Genomic DNA, 14800 nt, shown 5'->3' with positions numbered 1-14800 from the left:
CTATTGGATTTTAAGGTTAGTGATTTTAAGTATTATCTTTTCTATTTCATTCATTCATTTTACTGATGGGGAAACTGTGGTCATTATTTGTTGTGGGCAACAACTTCCTTTTATTTGCCTCCAAATGACCTCTCCTGGGTTTCTATCTCAGTTTAGTTCAATGAATATCTATTAAGCATCTATTATGTGCAAGACCCAGGGGCAAGAGCTGCGGACCCAGTGCTGGAGAAGACATCATTCCTGTCCTTGAGAAAGTCATAACCAAGGGGGAAAGGACACACAAAGAGATAACAGCCAAAATTCTTGGTAAAGACAGGGATAGAGGTGAGCACAGGGCGTGAAAATATGGAGGAAGGGTCCCTGATCTGGATTTGGGGAGCTCAGGGAAGGCTTCCTAGAAGCAGGACCCATGAGTCATCTCTTGAAGGACAAAAAGAAATGTGTTAGATGAAGATGTAGGGAAGGGCATGCCAGGCAGAAGGAAGCATGGCTTGTTGGAGGAGCTAGAAGATGGTGTTATTAGGCTTTAAGGAGGGAGGTGGTGAGGGGTGAGTGGAGAGGACGTGGGGTGAGTGGCAGCGTGCCTGAGGTGCCACTTGTGGCCAAAGGCCATGTCTTCCTTTCTGGGTTTGATGGGCACATCCTCACATTCCTTGTACTTCTTGAGCTAGAAGCCCCGCCACACACGCTTGCTTTCATCTTTATACAGGTGCACCTGGATTTACTGCTCATTGCTTTATTGTGCCTTGCAGATACAGTTTTTTTTTATTTAAATAAATGGAAGATTTGTGGCAAGCCTGCATCGAGCAAGTCTATTGGTATCATTTTTTTCCATAGCATTTGGTTACTCTGTGTCTCTGTGTCATATTTTGGTAATTTTTGCAATATTTCAAACTTTATAATATTTGTTATGGTGATCTGCGTTCAGTGAGTATGACTTGCTGAAAGCTCAAAGGATGCATTTTTTAGCAATAAAGTATTTTTTAAAAGATTTTAAGTAATTTCTACACCCAACGTGGGGCTTGAACTTACAACCCCGAGATCAAGAGTCACATGCTCCTCTGATTGAGCCAGCCAGGTGCCCGATCATAAAATATTTCTTAGTTAAGATATATATATATATATATATATATATATATATATATATATATTGGGGTTTTTGGGACATAATGCAATTGCACATTTAATAGACTACAGTATAGTGTACTGGGAAACCAAAAAACTTATTTGACTTCCTTATTGTGATCCTTGCTTTATTGCAGTGGTCTGGGACTGAGCCCATGATGTCTCTGAGGTGAGCTGCTACACCAAGGAGGCCTCACTTGTTTGGAGGAAGAGCCCATCCTTCAAGGTGTGGCTTAAGACCCACCACCTCCATGAAACTTCTGTCAATCACCTTCTGCCTTCAATGAACTCTATTGTCCAGACCATGTTTTGGATCTCCGTTGCAGTTCTTTATCACCCCATGCAAGTATAGCTTGCCTTTATAGTGAAGCCATAAGCCATCTGACGGCTGATTATGTGAGTCATATGGTAAAGTTTAGCTTAATAAATACCAATAAGATTGAATCCCATTGATATAGATTTCAGGACTGATGGAAAGTGCTGGGGTTTTAGGGTTGTACAGATCTGGGTTTGATTCTAGCTATGCCACTAGTTACTGGTTAGTAACTGTAGGCAAGTTTCAAAACCTGCCTAATGCCTCGGTTTCCTCATTTGTAAAATGGTTGATGGCTCCAACTCCAGGGTTGTTTTGGAGACATGGTTATAGGTGGGGGCAAGGGGACATGCTGGGGTTTCCCGACAGGGAGGGTTTGGACATGCAGCAGTGGTAGGAAGAGAACTGCAGGCCAGGATGGAAGAGCTGCTGTGGTCAGGCCCTGAGGCCGAGCAGTTCCCCGTGTGGTCTGGGGGGATGGCCCACTCAACACTGACCTGCATCAACCCCTCCTCCAATCCCTGTAAGACAGGAACTCTCGTCTTATAGAGTGGGACGCTGAAGATCAGAAGGTAGTTACCCTGCCCGAGGTCACGTGGCCACTGTGTGGCAGAAGGACTCCAGCCTGGGCTGTCTGCCACAAAGCTCAGGCTCTGCTCTCCCCACTCCAAACAGGGAGGCTGCATGGGGAGTGTGAGCTGCTTCAGTATCTTAGCTGTCCAGCTCCAGCCCATTTCCAGGTGAGTCTGTGGGTGATCTTCAGTTGCAGCACTGTTTGATTTCCCCCCTGCCCCCAGGCTATTTCTCATCCCCGCCTACTGTGACAGCAGGACCACTCTAACAGTTTCTGTGTGGATCCAGATGGCACAGCCAGGAGAGCCAGAGGCAGGAGGCTGGCCCAGAAAGGTCAGCTGAAGAAGAAGGCATGTCACGGTGGTGGAGTGGGCACAGAAATGCCCAGGACTGGAGTCTGTTCCTGAAACCTGATTTTTTTCACAGCCCAGATGCTGTATCTGGCACCGAGGACCAGTACTAATGGCACGTGCTGTCACCAACAACATAGTAATGATAACTTATTAGGAAATCATTAAGCCCAAGTATGTACTCTGGAGCCTTAAACAAAACAGGTGCTCCATTTGGGATGTGTGTGTGGGAAAACAGGAAGACAGAGGGGAAGGGGCAAGCAGGCAGGGCATGCTGCAGGGTGGGTGGGCTCTGAAGGGCCTGCAAGTTTGTGTCTGACCCTGGCACTATGATTTGTAGGGGCAGTGAGGGTGCAGGAGGATGACCAGGGAGCTGGCAATAATAACAACAATCAGGGTTATTCTGTGTAATTGTAATTATTCAGGTTTTTGGGGTTGTGGCTTAGATTACAAGTAATATTTAGCTCTTAGTCAGCAGGGCCAATAAGGGATTGGAGAGGTGAGACTGGCATACATAGGGTTCTCTGGGACCATTTTTGGGAGCTCTGCCCACTTAATGCTCACCATTCAAGAGAGCTGCTTTAGAAACCCACTGTGCGCGTGTGCATGGCTCTCCTGCTCTTTTCCCTTCCTACTTAGGGAAGCAGGTGGAGAGGAGACAGCATTCCTCCCTCTTAAAACCCCAGGTGTGCCTGGGGAATCCCATAATGTCCCCTTCCTCATTGACTCCTAAATCTGCTGTGGTTAGGGACGCCTGGGTGTCTCAGTGGTTGAGCGTCTGCCATGGATTGAGTCCCGCATCCGTCTCCCCGCAGGGAGCCTGTTTCTCTCTCTGCCTATGTCTCTGCCTCTCTGTGTGTCTCTCATGAATAAATAAATCTTTTTTTTTTTAAAAAAGTCTGCTGTGGTTAGAAGTAGAAATGCATGCAGTGCTGGTCGCTGGTCCTGTCTCTTTGGAACTCTCTTTGCACACGGTGGAAGCTTAATAAATACTTGATGATGGCTCTGAACCCGGGAAGCCAGCAGCTGCCCCCAGCTCTGACTCTCAGAGCCCCAGGGGGCAGATCCCGGGGGAGTGACCCCGAGGGTCTTCTGCCTTCCTGCCAGGCTGTCTTCTGAGTCCGTGATGCCTGGCTGGAGCCATGGTCCACGTCACACGAAGGCCAGTTCTGCTTCCACGGGTTGCTCTCCGGTTCTTTCCCACCATCTCTTGAGAATATTCCTGGAGCCCAGCGCCACGGTGGAAAGGCATCCCGGGAGAGGTACCGAGCCGTTGGTCAGCGGTCCTCAATGACCAGCTGGGTCACATCTGCCGAGTGACTTATCGCTGCTTGTGTGATTTTTTTCCCTTCAGTTTTCATCCGTAAAAGGAGAACCATGACATCATGTGCACAGGGTTGAAGTGCCGGCTGGAAATGACAAAGAGCGCCCTGCACCGGCACCGCGGCGCTCAGTAGGTGAGCTCACGCACCTGGGGTCGCACGCTGACCCTGACGCAGGCGCTCCACGTGTCAGGGCATCATCCGTGAGCTGGGAACACGAGGCCCACCTCCCCGCGTTTACAGGTCCATCTGGGGCCGACCCGGCTGGTCTTCCCGCGTGCCGCCCGCGCATCGGGGGGGGTCCCCCCCGGAGGCCGCGCTCCCCCTCCCAGCGCCCCGCGGGCGCGCACGTCCGGGTCGCCAAGACTCAAGGGCTCCTGCAGCACCTGTCGCCGGGGGGAGGGCGGCCCGGGTGGGCCGCGGAAACTACAGCTCCCAGCCCTCGCTGCGCGGCCCGGGTTGGGGGTGGGGGGCAGGAGGGGCGGGCGGCAGGCCCCGCCTCGGGGGCGGGGCCAGGAGGCGGTGGACACCTGGGCCGGGCCAATGAGGGCCGCGGCCTCGGAGTGGGCTGGGCTTGCAGCGGAGCGCTGGCCGCAGGAGGGGAGCAAAGCTGTTGAGCCCGCGAGGAGTGAGGCTGAGCCCGGCCCTGCGCGCTCCCAGAGGGCCACCTCCTGAGACGGAGTTCCTCCTCAGCTGCTTCTGGCTCCGGGCTCCTCCTGCCCAGTGCAATGCATCCTTGAGTGGCGGCGTCTGGACCCCGGGCAGCCCCAGGCAACCGAAACCAAGAAAGAAGACTGGGGCCAAGACACGCGGTGGGGGCTTGGAAGCCTGGTTCCCTCTGAGCACATCTCTGGAGCGAGGGTGGCTTTGGGGTGGGGAGTTGTGCTGCAGGGAATCCAGCCAGGCCCCAAGATGGACACTTCTGGGCACTTCCATGACTCGGGGGTGGGGGACCTGGATGAAGACCCCAAGTGTCCCTGTCCATCCTCCGGGGACGAGCAGCAGCAGCAGCAGCCAGCCGCGGCCCCCCAGCAGTCCCCGGGACCCCTGGTGTCGCCTCAGCCTGCGCAGCTCCAGCAGCAGCCGCCACCACCACCGCATCCCTTGTCTCTGCTTGCCCAACTCCAGAGCCAGCCCGTCCAGCCCGGCCTGCTGCACTCCTCTCCCACGACGCTCAGGGGCCCCCCTTCGGCCAACTCCACTGCCGTCCTCCACCCTTCCTCCAGGCAGGGCAGCCAGCTCAATCTCAATGACCACTTGCTTGGCCACTCTCCAAGCTCCACAGCCACAAGTGGGCCTGGTGGAGGCAGCCGGCACCGGCAGGCCAGCCCCCTGGTGCACCGTCGGGACAGCAACCCCTTCACGGAGATCGCCATGAGCTCCTGCAAGTACAGTGGTGGGGTCATGAAGCCTCTGAGCCGGCTCAGTGCCTCCCGGAGGAACCTCATTGAGGCCGAGCCCGAAGGCCAAGCCCTCCAGCTCGTCAGCCCTAGCAACCCCCCAGAGATCATCATCTCCTCCCGGGAGGACAACCATGCCCACCAGACCCTGCTCCACCACCCCAACGCCACCCACAACCACCAGCACGCCGGCACCACCGCCAGCAGCACCACCTTCCCCAAAGCCAACAAGCGGAAAAACCAAAACATTGGTTATAAGCTGGGGCACAGGAGGGCCCTGTTTGAAAAGAGGAAGCGGCTCAGTGACTATGCTCTGATTTTTGGGATGTTTGGAATTGTTGTTATGGTGATAGAGACCGAGCTCTCTTGGGGTTTGTACTCAAAGGTAGGGGCTGTGGTTTCTCTTTATACCTTGAACAAAAGGAATATGTAGGTAGCAACAGAGAGAGAGAGAGAGAGAGAGAGAGAGAGAGATTGATGGAGGGGAGAGGCGGTGGTGGGAGAGGCGTTTGCTCAATTATATGGAACACTCTAACTTCCCATGGTTTTCTTTCTGAATCCGGGGAGAATTCATTCCTTGCTTTCTTTGGGGGGGGGGGGCATCCCTGTCCACTGTGTCTGTTGCAGACTCTGTGTTAGGGAGGATGAAAGATTCCCTTCTGAGAAATCGTTTTTCTCCTGGCTCACTCGTACCAAAGCGGAGCCCAGCGGCTTAACGCACCAATTAATTACACTCTGCCTTGATGTGCCTGCCAGTTCCTGCGCCTTCCTCCTCTACTGCACTCCATTTTCCCGAGGATAGGAGAGAAATAAATGTCTGGGTGGGGGGTGGGGACTCTGCCTATCCCTTCTCTCTCTGGCTTCTCCTTCTCTTCTTAAGTTTCTGTTTTCCTCCTCATCCCTGACAGACTTTGGGCAAAATAGAAAAGCACCAGTGACCCAAGTCCCTTGGGGGCACAGGAGAAAACACGGGCAGAGGGAGCCCACCATCCTTTCCCCCAGGAAAGAGCACTCAGGATAGAGCTGCTGCCTGTAAACAGCCCCTGCTGAAACCGGCTACAGGTGTCCCTGGCAGAGCAGGTGGGCACCGCCTTGGCCTTAGCCCCGGGGAGCACCTCTCCTTTGGATGGGTGGGATGACAGGGCTCCCAGTGGCTGGTGGCTGGGAGCCCACGCCCCGTGCCCGCCTCTCAGGATATAAGGTGGAGTATGTGCACACCGGCCGAGGCTGGCAGCTTGGCTTAGCCTCAGCCTGGGCTTGGAAACCATAGCCTCCAGGGGCGTGGGCATGGAGGCAGGTGGGTTTCTGCCAGCACTCTGCCTGCTGGGGGCCCTTGCACTGCGGGCTGGAGGGCTAGGGGACCTGGGCATTCATCGGGCAGGTGGATTTCTTCCCACTCTACCCCTCACCCCCAGTGTGTTGTGGGGGGAGGGTGTATGGGAGTGTGTGTGTGTGCGTGCTGGCTTGTCCCTTGGATTTTTCTTATTTGTCATTTTGGGCAGGGGGTGGCTGGGAGGGGTTCAGCTGTTGGAGGTTTCAAATAGAGCTTGTTTCAGGCTGGGCACAGCTGCTGTGGGACTGCCACATTCCTTGTCGAAATCCAGCCGCAAAGACCTAGGAGGTGCTGATCGGATTTCCCTCATTACTAGCCTCTCTCTCCAGCAGGGCATGGGTAGACCTGTCAGGCCACCTGAGTGGTCAGCACCAAGACTTCCTTCCAAGCGGAGAGGGTCTCCCAAGGGCCTGGCTGCTCAGGGGAGGCTGCCCCAGGAGAGGGTAGCCCCTGGAAGCCTCCTGCATCTGAATAGTGCCAGGATTTGAGCCCCTCAGAGAGCAGAAGTGAGCGGGGTTTCCCCGGGAATAGCAGCTCACTTAGTCATCCCTGAAGCCAGCCTCTGAGCCTGCTGCTGCTCCCTTGGGCTGCCTCTCTTGCTGGTGCTTGGGCGGGGGGGGGGGCATGGAGGGGCTGGCACCCTCAGCATAGCCCTGGCACCCTCCGGCCACCTATGGGGACCAGGAGCTCACAGCCAGGGAGACTGAGAAAGGCGCAAGTGCTAGGGGGCAAGGGGAAGGGGGGAGGCCAGCACCCCAGTGGCCCCCATGGTCAGAGCTCTTGAGGGAATGGCTTCTTCTGGGGATGGGCCCCAGCATGGGGTGGGTCAGTGTACCTTGGTCATGATGCCAGGGGAGGGTTGTTGCTGGCAGGGAAGGGTCTGGAGCAGGTGCTATTCCTATGGAGTATTCCGGGAGGGGACCTGACCTGGAGCCAGGGAAAGCAGACTGCAGTGTAAAGGAAGAATGACGTGGTCCTCAGGGCTGGGTGTCCGAGTGTCTAGGTTGCTGAGCCCCATGGTAGCCTGAGGGGTCATGATCGGGAAGGTTCTGCTTGCCCCTGGGATGGCATGGTTTGTGATCAGCAGGGCTCACTGTGACCTCCCCCCAGCCTTTCTGTCAGCCCACCTGTGCGTTGAGTCCCTCAGGGACTGGCACTTTTGGGGTGTCTCCTATGTCAGGCCCTCAGGACCCAGAAGGGGTAAGGCAGCTCTCCCTCTCTGCTCCCACACAAACGGGATCATTTTAAAAAATCAGAGTGGAGTTTGAATCCCAGCTCTGCTGCTTCCAGAGCTGTGATCGTGGACAACCCGGGTAACTTCTGTGAGCCTGTCTCCCCAGCTGTCAGTGGGGCGAGCGAATCTGATAAGTGTAAGGCTCCAACATGGGCCCATTGTCATTGTTATTAATAGTGGTGATGAGAGGAGAGACGTCTTCCTCCAGCTCTGGCTCCTCCACCAGCTGGGCCCTCGCAGGTTGGGACTAACACTTGTTGCCTGCAGGAGAAATTGCATCCTCTTGGGGAGAAGTTCTGACAAGGGTGGGTCTTCTGCCTGGAAATGGCCTCTAATCTCGGTCCCATTTTCTGGGAGAGTACATCAGGCTCTACCGTGGTGAGAGGGTTTCAGTGAGGACGGAGGATCGTCTACCGGGCCCTGGGCTGGCAGCACGGTCTTCTGCTGAACTCTGTGTGTCGGGTTGGCTTTGCGACCTGCATGGAGGTGGCTTTGGCGGATTGGGTAGCTCTGCGTTGATGATGGTGTGTCCCACACAGAGGCCCTTGGGACGGGGGCACGCTTTCTCTGCAAGCAATGGAAGGCCACTGGCTCGTGCCAGAGCGGCTGCTTTCTGGAATTCTCTGCTTTCTTCCACGGGGCTGCAGACTCCTGTTGGCATCTTTGGCTGATATCTGTTGCCAGGGAGGAACTGGCTGTGTGGGCCTGGTTCCCCTGAGAAGGAACAGAACATGCCCTGAGCCTGTTCAGAGTTCATGCATGAGGCAGCCAGTGCGAGGAGGTAAGAAGTTGGCGAGAAGCCAGGAAGAGTGGCTCTTGGTTCCCTCCTCACAAGCCCCAGGGGATGGCAGGGGAGGCAGCTGGGCTGAACCTGGGCCTGGATGCCAGGAGAGCCCAGGCCATGAGGCTCCTTGCAGAGAAGGGCCACAGGTGGCCCTTGCGGGCACCCACTAGTACAGGGCTGCCCCTGACCCGAACAGGGAGAGCATCTTTGGGGAATCCTCCCTGGCCTTCCATGTCTCTCCAAAGCTGCTTGGAGGTATACCCACTTTGTTGCCTTGAGCTGCCTGCTGCACTCATTCACTGGGTCAAGGGGAAGCTGGGGCCGGCCTCCCTCCTCCCCGGCCTGCAGACTCCCCAGGCCCAGCCTGCCACCTCACTGTGGCTCAGTTTCTCTGACTCCCTGTGGGTCTATTTCTCAGGGACCTCTGGTGTCAGTCTGGAAATTACTGGAACAGGGGCAGCTCTCTTTTACCTGGTTTGTGCTCAGCCTCACAGTACCCCAGGCTCATTCTCTGACTGAGTCTCATGTCCTTCTGCCCCTACTGTCCACACCTGCCTGCCTCACCAGCTTCTCCTGCAAGGGGACCCTCCACCCCTCTGCTCGTCCCACTAGCCCTGCCTGGCCTTGTTGCTGGGCTCGCCCTGGCCATGGGTGGGAGTTGGAGGGACGGTCCTTCTTCCCTCACCCCAGATGCTCTTTCTTGAACAGAACAGCTCGCGGGAGGCTGTCTTGCAAATGGCAGGCCCTTCAGCATGCCCAGCAGATCCTGGTCATTTCCTGTTCAAAGAAAATGGGGTCTCTTAGGGTAACTTGTTGTGTGTCTTTGCTGACCTCACAGGGGTCAGGGAGTCCACCCTCAGCCTCCAGCCTGAGTGATGGAGTCTCAGCTGTCTATGCCCTTGCCCTCCCTGGTCATGAGGACCTTGTGTGCAGAGGAGCAGAGCAGCAGGTGGGCTTGGTTGGCAGACTGGGCCGCACCTCCTGCCAGACCTGGGAGCCCTCTGGGGTTGGTGGGTGGCTGTCGGGACAACCTGATGTTTGGGAGGAGATGTATCAGGGTACCCGTGTCAGTGGTTGTAAGAATGTCAGCAGCGCTGAATGGGATTGACCCCATGTGGACTGTCCCTGCATGAGGACCTGGAGGACAGGGTTGCAGGAGGTGGGAGAGTCTGAGTGTCCTGAGGTCACACTGTCACCTGGAGTGTCCTGGCCCAGGGAGGGCAAGAGAGGCCCTGAGAGTGTGGAGGCCAGGTTGTGCTCCCATACCAGGTGCTGGTGACCCTGTTTACAACATTTGCGGATAGCCCACATGTGAGTCAAACATGTGTAACTAACCGCAGAGGGGCGACTCAGCAGTGCATGCTTGTCCTCGGTGCATCATCACCCTGTTTATAGTGGTCCAGGGTGCTTGCCGACACCCCTTCCTCCTGGCATGGCGTGGCCCTGGGTGTGTGGCCCTGGCGGGCTGATTGGGAGGCTGGGAGACTGCCTCGTGCGGCCCTTACTGGGCTTTCAGGGAGGGGCACTGGCTAGGCCATGGGCCAAAGATCTGCTTTGAAAAATAGAAGGTAAAGAAACATAAAATGAAAAGAAATTCGAGTCACCTCTGTAGAGACACTGCAGCCTGGCTAGAGCTGCAGAATCAGCAGAGAGCATTGGTTTTGTGGCCGTTATTTGTACCGCACGTTTGGGGGAGAATGTGTGATGGAGCCAGGGTGTGAGGGTGTCGGAGCTCAGTGCCAGTCAGCCCTTCCGCTCTGTCGGACCTGTTTTTCTCCTCTTTCTTTTAAAACCCCAAAGGGAGAGAGAGAAACAAGAAAATCAGCTATTCCTCTTTAAATAATGAGGGTGGGGTATTCTGAGACCACACTGCTCTCAGGAGCCACAGGGAGGAAGTTCTGTGCCTTTTCTTCTACTGAACAAAGTCCGGAGGAGGCTGATGGGTTCTGAGGGGCCCTGGGCACGCCCTGCCCCCCAGGAGCTCAGCTGGAGCTGCTGGAGGAGGGAAGTGGGGAGGAGGACTGGGGGGAAGGATGGCCGGCAGGTGGGGCAAGGGGAGGAGGGCAGGGCGGGGGGCAGCACTGCCTGTGAGCACCAAGACGGGAGAGGGGCTGCTCTGCAGTATGGGGGTGGGGGGTGTCAGGGTTGTGGGGGCGTCTTGCCCTGGGAGCGGATGGGGTCTTATACCCTTGTCCCCTGTCTCCAGGCCAAGCTGCACTGTGAGCGGCTGGGGTGAGAACCTAACTTCCAGTGGAGGCCTCTTCCCTTTCTTGCTGCTGCCTGAGAAGCTGCTTGTGGTTCCTAGAAGAGGCAGATGGAGGCTGATGGGCTGGAGCCCCAGGATGCTGGATACTGGGCCAGATACTGAGGATACTGGGCCAGGAGGGACTTTATCCAGGATGACAGGAAGGTGGGAGCCCATGCAGGTGCCCCAAGTGCTGTGTCTTGGGAGGTGCCAGTGCAGGGTGCTGGGGTAGCCTGGGTCCAGGGCGAGATGGTACCCAGACCCAGGGGCAGTGCTGGAGGGCTGCCAATGCTGACCTGGGGCCCTGCTGGCGGCACTTGGGGGGGGGGATGGTGTCCAACGCCTTCAGCCTGCCTGATGCCTGCCCTCTGCAGCTGGCAGAACTCCCTCCCTCCCTGGGGTGCCTCTTCTGCCCCTGTACTGGCTGCAGGGCTCCTCCTGGGGCAACCCGCTGGGCTCAGCACATAGGGCGCATGCGGAATTTCCATGCTTGCCAATCCTTGCGACCCCAGCATGGCCACAGGGTTCCTGCAAGCAGCTGTGGCTCCCAGGTGGAAAGCTGAGCTGCAGAGGGGTGTGTGGTTGCACCTGCTGCCCCCTCAGGAGCAATGGTTCTAAAGCCAGAGCCTGAGTCTCTAGCGCCTGCTTGTTCCAAACCCTGCCATGGATGATTTGAATGAGGGAAGCTCTAAATGTTTCTCCGTCCCTGGTTCTAGAGTTTTCTTCTTCATCCACAAGTCCTCGTTGCCTCCTTCCTGGTGTGAGGCTGTGTTTGGCTCTGTCAGGTATAATGTTAAAGACCTATCTGCTTCCCCTCTTGCTTCTGTCTTGCTGTGTGGCCATTGTCGAGGCCCTTTGCCTCTCTGGGCCTCTGTTTCTTTGGTTCAAAAATGAGGGCAGGGCTCTCACTCATTTCCCCCCCACCCTGCTCCAGCACCCTCTGGCCTACCACATGTGTTTGCTCTACTGCAGAGACCACAGGCCGCAGTCCTCACGCTCTGTCTTGGGGAACGGGGGCAGGCCTGAACCCAGGTGCCACCCACATGGGCTGACTGCAGCATCTGCTGGTGGTGTTGGGGGCACGGAAGAGAGAGGCAGCACGTTGTGGTGTTGGGGGCTCCTTGTGGACAGTGGTTGCCCCCCCCAACCCCCCAAGATTAACCAGAATGGAATGGGAGGATTAAAGGCAGGGACCTTTCTGAGAGTGAGGACGTCAGACAGGAGTGGGGCCAAGGGGCAGAGCAGTGGAAGGGGTCTGGAGCCAGGTCTCACCCTGGAGGTTCTCTGAAGGGTGTAGGGTGCTCGTGCCAAGGACGAGGGCACAAAGGCGATTTAAGGTTCAGTTGGTATCTGTAGTTTGCAGGAACTCAGCATCCCACATTAAAGACCCACTGCTTTTCTTTTCTGAGAGTTGATATGATCTGGCGCAGCCAGGCTGGCATGGTGGTCAGTTAAGGACGTGGGCTCTGGGTTTGAGTTCAGACTCGGTGGCATAGGGGGTGGGTCTCCAGGGAGTGTCTTGAATTTGAAGCCCATTTCTCAGACGTCAAGAGGGAATCAGAGCCTCTGGCTGCAGCCTAGCACCTGGCACAGAGTCAGGCACACGCTGAGCCTTGACGTCTACCAGTTGTTGCTTTTAGGAGCCCACTGCTCAGAAGATTCTCTTGTTAACCCACAACTACCCAGGGGACCGTGGAGGGGCATGAGTGCACATGTCGCCCTCCACCCTGGAAGAGGCGAGCATATGTGGTCGGTGCTCCCTCCTCATCTAACCGATGGCCTCCCCTTGGATGACAGGCCACCCCATCATGGTCTGGATGGGTCCCCATGGGTGTGTCTAGACAAGTGAGGGGAAGCAGGATGTTCCCGGAAAGCAAGGCTGTAGTGATGGCTTGGCCTGGGCTTCTGGAGCCTTCTTGCCTCAGGGGACCTGGCTGTCCTAACTCGTGGTCAGCAATCTGTGGCCTGGGCACAGCTAACTGGGTGTGTCCACGCAAACAGGACAGGTGGAGAGAGAACAAAAATAAGCCCATGGAGTCAAGCCAGGCCAGAGCCTGAGAGTCCAGGAGGAAGGTCAGGGGGATGCATGATGACCGGGCAGAATGAAGTGGAGAACATGGGGTGGCAGGGGCAGGGCCAGCCAGTAGGCTGTCCTGGGACAGAACCAGGGGGCCCAGGAAACTCGGGGGCTTTCTCATATGTCTTTGAGATGACAGGCTTTCCTTGGAGACATGTGATAGGGAATGCAGGGTTGTGGGGCTGCTGGACCAAGTCCTTTCTTGGCTTCCTGTGGCGGCCACTGGTAGCTCCCCTAGCCTGGGTGGTGAGGGACATGCCAGGGGTCAGGGCCTGCCCTGTGTGGAGGACACTTCTACAGGGCCTGCCTGGCTGCAAGGTAACGAGAGTTGTGTTCTGAGCAGAGCCGTGGTGGCACTAAATGAACAACATGCAAATGATGTGTGAAATAATATGCAAATTGGCATCTGTTGTGTTTGAGTCAGCTCATTGGGCATTTTCCTTAAGGGACAGGCGTGATGTCAGTGTCAGATGAGCAGGAAAGCTGTCCTAGGGCCAGTCCCACAGGGGCTGAGCTGCTGACATCTACCCCTGAGAGCTCGCGGGCCCCGGACCTGCCAGTGGCATCTCTAGGAACCGTGCTTTGCTGAACTTATGGATAGAGAAACCCACAAAGGTGGGAGCCTGCCAGGGGCAGAAGGGAAGGAGTCCCTGTGTGCAGAGCCAGTCTGGTTGGGGGGGCCATAAGGCCAGTGGCGCTGGCACCCCAAGTCTCAATTTCCCGCTTGTGTGTGGAGGGAGGGCTGCTCGGCAGCCTGGCGAGAACTGAATGTGCTGTGGTGGGTAAGTGGCCAGCTGCTGGCAGGCACACCCCCGGCTGCCAACAAGGGGAGTCCTTCCCAGCGCCTTTGCCTGACTTGGCAACTGCCGGCGTCCACACAGGGATTTTGCAGAGCTTTTCTCCTTTTTAAGAAGATTCCTGATTTTCACAAATTGGGGCTTAGCCATTTTCTCACTTTTCTGGCTTCCACTGGGTCAGACGCTGGCTTGCTCTGCCAGGGTCTGCATAGCTCCTACACGTGGGAGCACTGGGAGTCACTGCCGTACGTGATGTCACCTTCCTCCAAGACGAGGGCTTGGACTGCGTGTGTCAGTCAGTTGGGCTCCTGCCTTTGGAGGGGCTCAGAGCTGATGGCCTGAAGGGGTGGCCTTCTCTAGGGGAGCTGGTGGCACACCTGGCCAGGCATGGAATCACACCTCTGCACTGAGCCGCCAGGTCCCATGGGCCCAGCAGGTGTGAGGAAGGCAGGGCAGTGGCTCGGAGAAGTTATGTGATTTGTTCAGGGCCACTCAGCATTGCGAGTGGCAAGTACAGCGGGAATCTGGGAAATCCAGGTGTTGTCCCACTGAACACGTCCACATGGTGGGCCGTATGCTGGTTCTAGGCCTGCAAAGGTCTGTGTCCTTAAGAACGCGAGTCAGCCACAGGGGTGTCTCCTTGATGGGATGTGTGGCTCCCTGCAGACTCTTCCTAAGACAGCTCAGGCTTTTGACATAGACCAGGATTAGATCCTGACTGTCCTATTTAGCTGTGGGGCCTTGAGCAGGGGCCTCTTTGTCTGGAAATGGGACCATCGTCCCTGTGGCTAAGGGTGAGGATGGAGGATTGTGTGTGGCACAGACCTGGCCCCAGGGTCCCATCTCCAAGGCTTTTCCTCCCAGAGCCCAGTGGCCATGGGATCCCAGGGGCTCCTTCAGCAGGTTCTGTGACTCCTGCCCGTCTGGCTCTGGGCAGGACCTAGTGTTTTCCCCGTTCCTAGGGGGATGATGGTGCTGAGCTGGACAGGACAGTGTCTGGCACAAGACAGACTGTCTGCCAGCGAGGGAGGATCCGTCATGCGTGAGATGACACAGGGGCAGGGTGGAGGTGGGGCTGTGAGGGTGTCCTCCGTGGGTGAACAGGTTGTATATAATGCTCCTGTCCTCAGCTGCTGGGAGAAGGCACTACTTGCATAAAATGGAAATGTCTTAGCCTTCCATAAAAGTGGCTTCAGAGCAACAGGGAATCTTATTCAGCAGTGAAGATGAGGATAGATCGGGGAGGA

At 56.4% G+C, this 14800-nt stretch overlaps 2 protein-coding genes across 13 annotated transcripts in view; both read left to right on the top strand.

The window, feature by feature from the left end:
- PMVK (phosphomevalonate kinase) overlaps positions 1 to 1574 on the top strand; it is a 36681-nt gene extending 35107 nt beyond the window's left edge. For all 8 annotated transcript variants that reach the window (XR_012032661.1, XR_012032658.1, XR_012032659.1 and 5 more), the window contains one exon: positions 1263 to 1574. Coding sequence is in view for 1 of the 8 variants with exons in the window: in XM_072829722.1 (XP_072685823.1) it covers positions 1263 to 1276 (14 nt within the window). In the remaining 7 variants the exon portion in view is untranslated. The remainder of the gene's footprint in view (positions 1 to 1262) is intronic.
- A 2666-nt stretch (positions 1575 to 4240) lies between these two features.
- Positions 4241 to 14800, top strand: part of KCNN3 (potassium calcium-activated channel subfamily N member 3) — a 132781-nt gene continuing 122221 nt past the window's right edge. For 3 of the 5 annotated variants that reach the window (XM_072829590.1, XM_072829591.1, XM_072829589.1), the window contains exon 1: positions 4250 to 5468. In XM_072829590.1, the coding sequence (XP_072685691.1) occupies positions 4596 to 5468 (873 nt within the window). In that variant the 5' untranslated portion in view covers positions 4250 to 4595. Of the gene's footprint in view, positions 5469 to 6262; positions 6381 to 14800 lie in introns of those variants that run through there. The other 2 variants (XM_072829592.1, XM_072829593.1) reach the window with 2 other exon arrangements.

This window comes from Canis lupus, chromosome 6 (assembly GCF_048164855.1).
Source record: "Canis lupus baileyi chromosome 6, mCanLup2.hap1, whole genome shotgun sequence".
Taxonomy (NCBI): domain Eukaryota; kingdom Metazoa; phylum Chordata; class Mammalia; order Carnivora; family Canidae; genus Canis; species Canis lupus.
The sequence above is the reverse complement of the archived record's forward strand: the minus strand, read 5'-3'. Positions and strand labels throughout refer to the sequence as shown.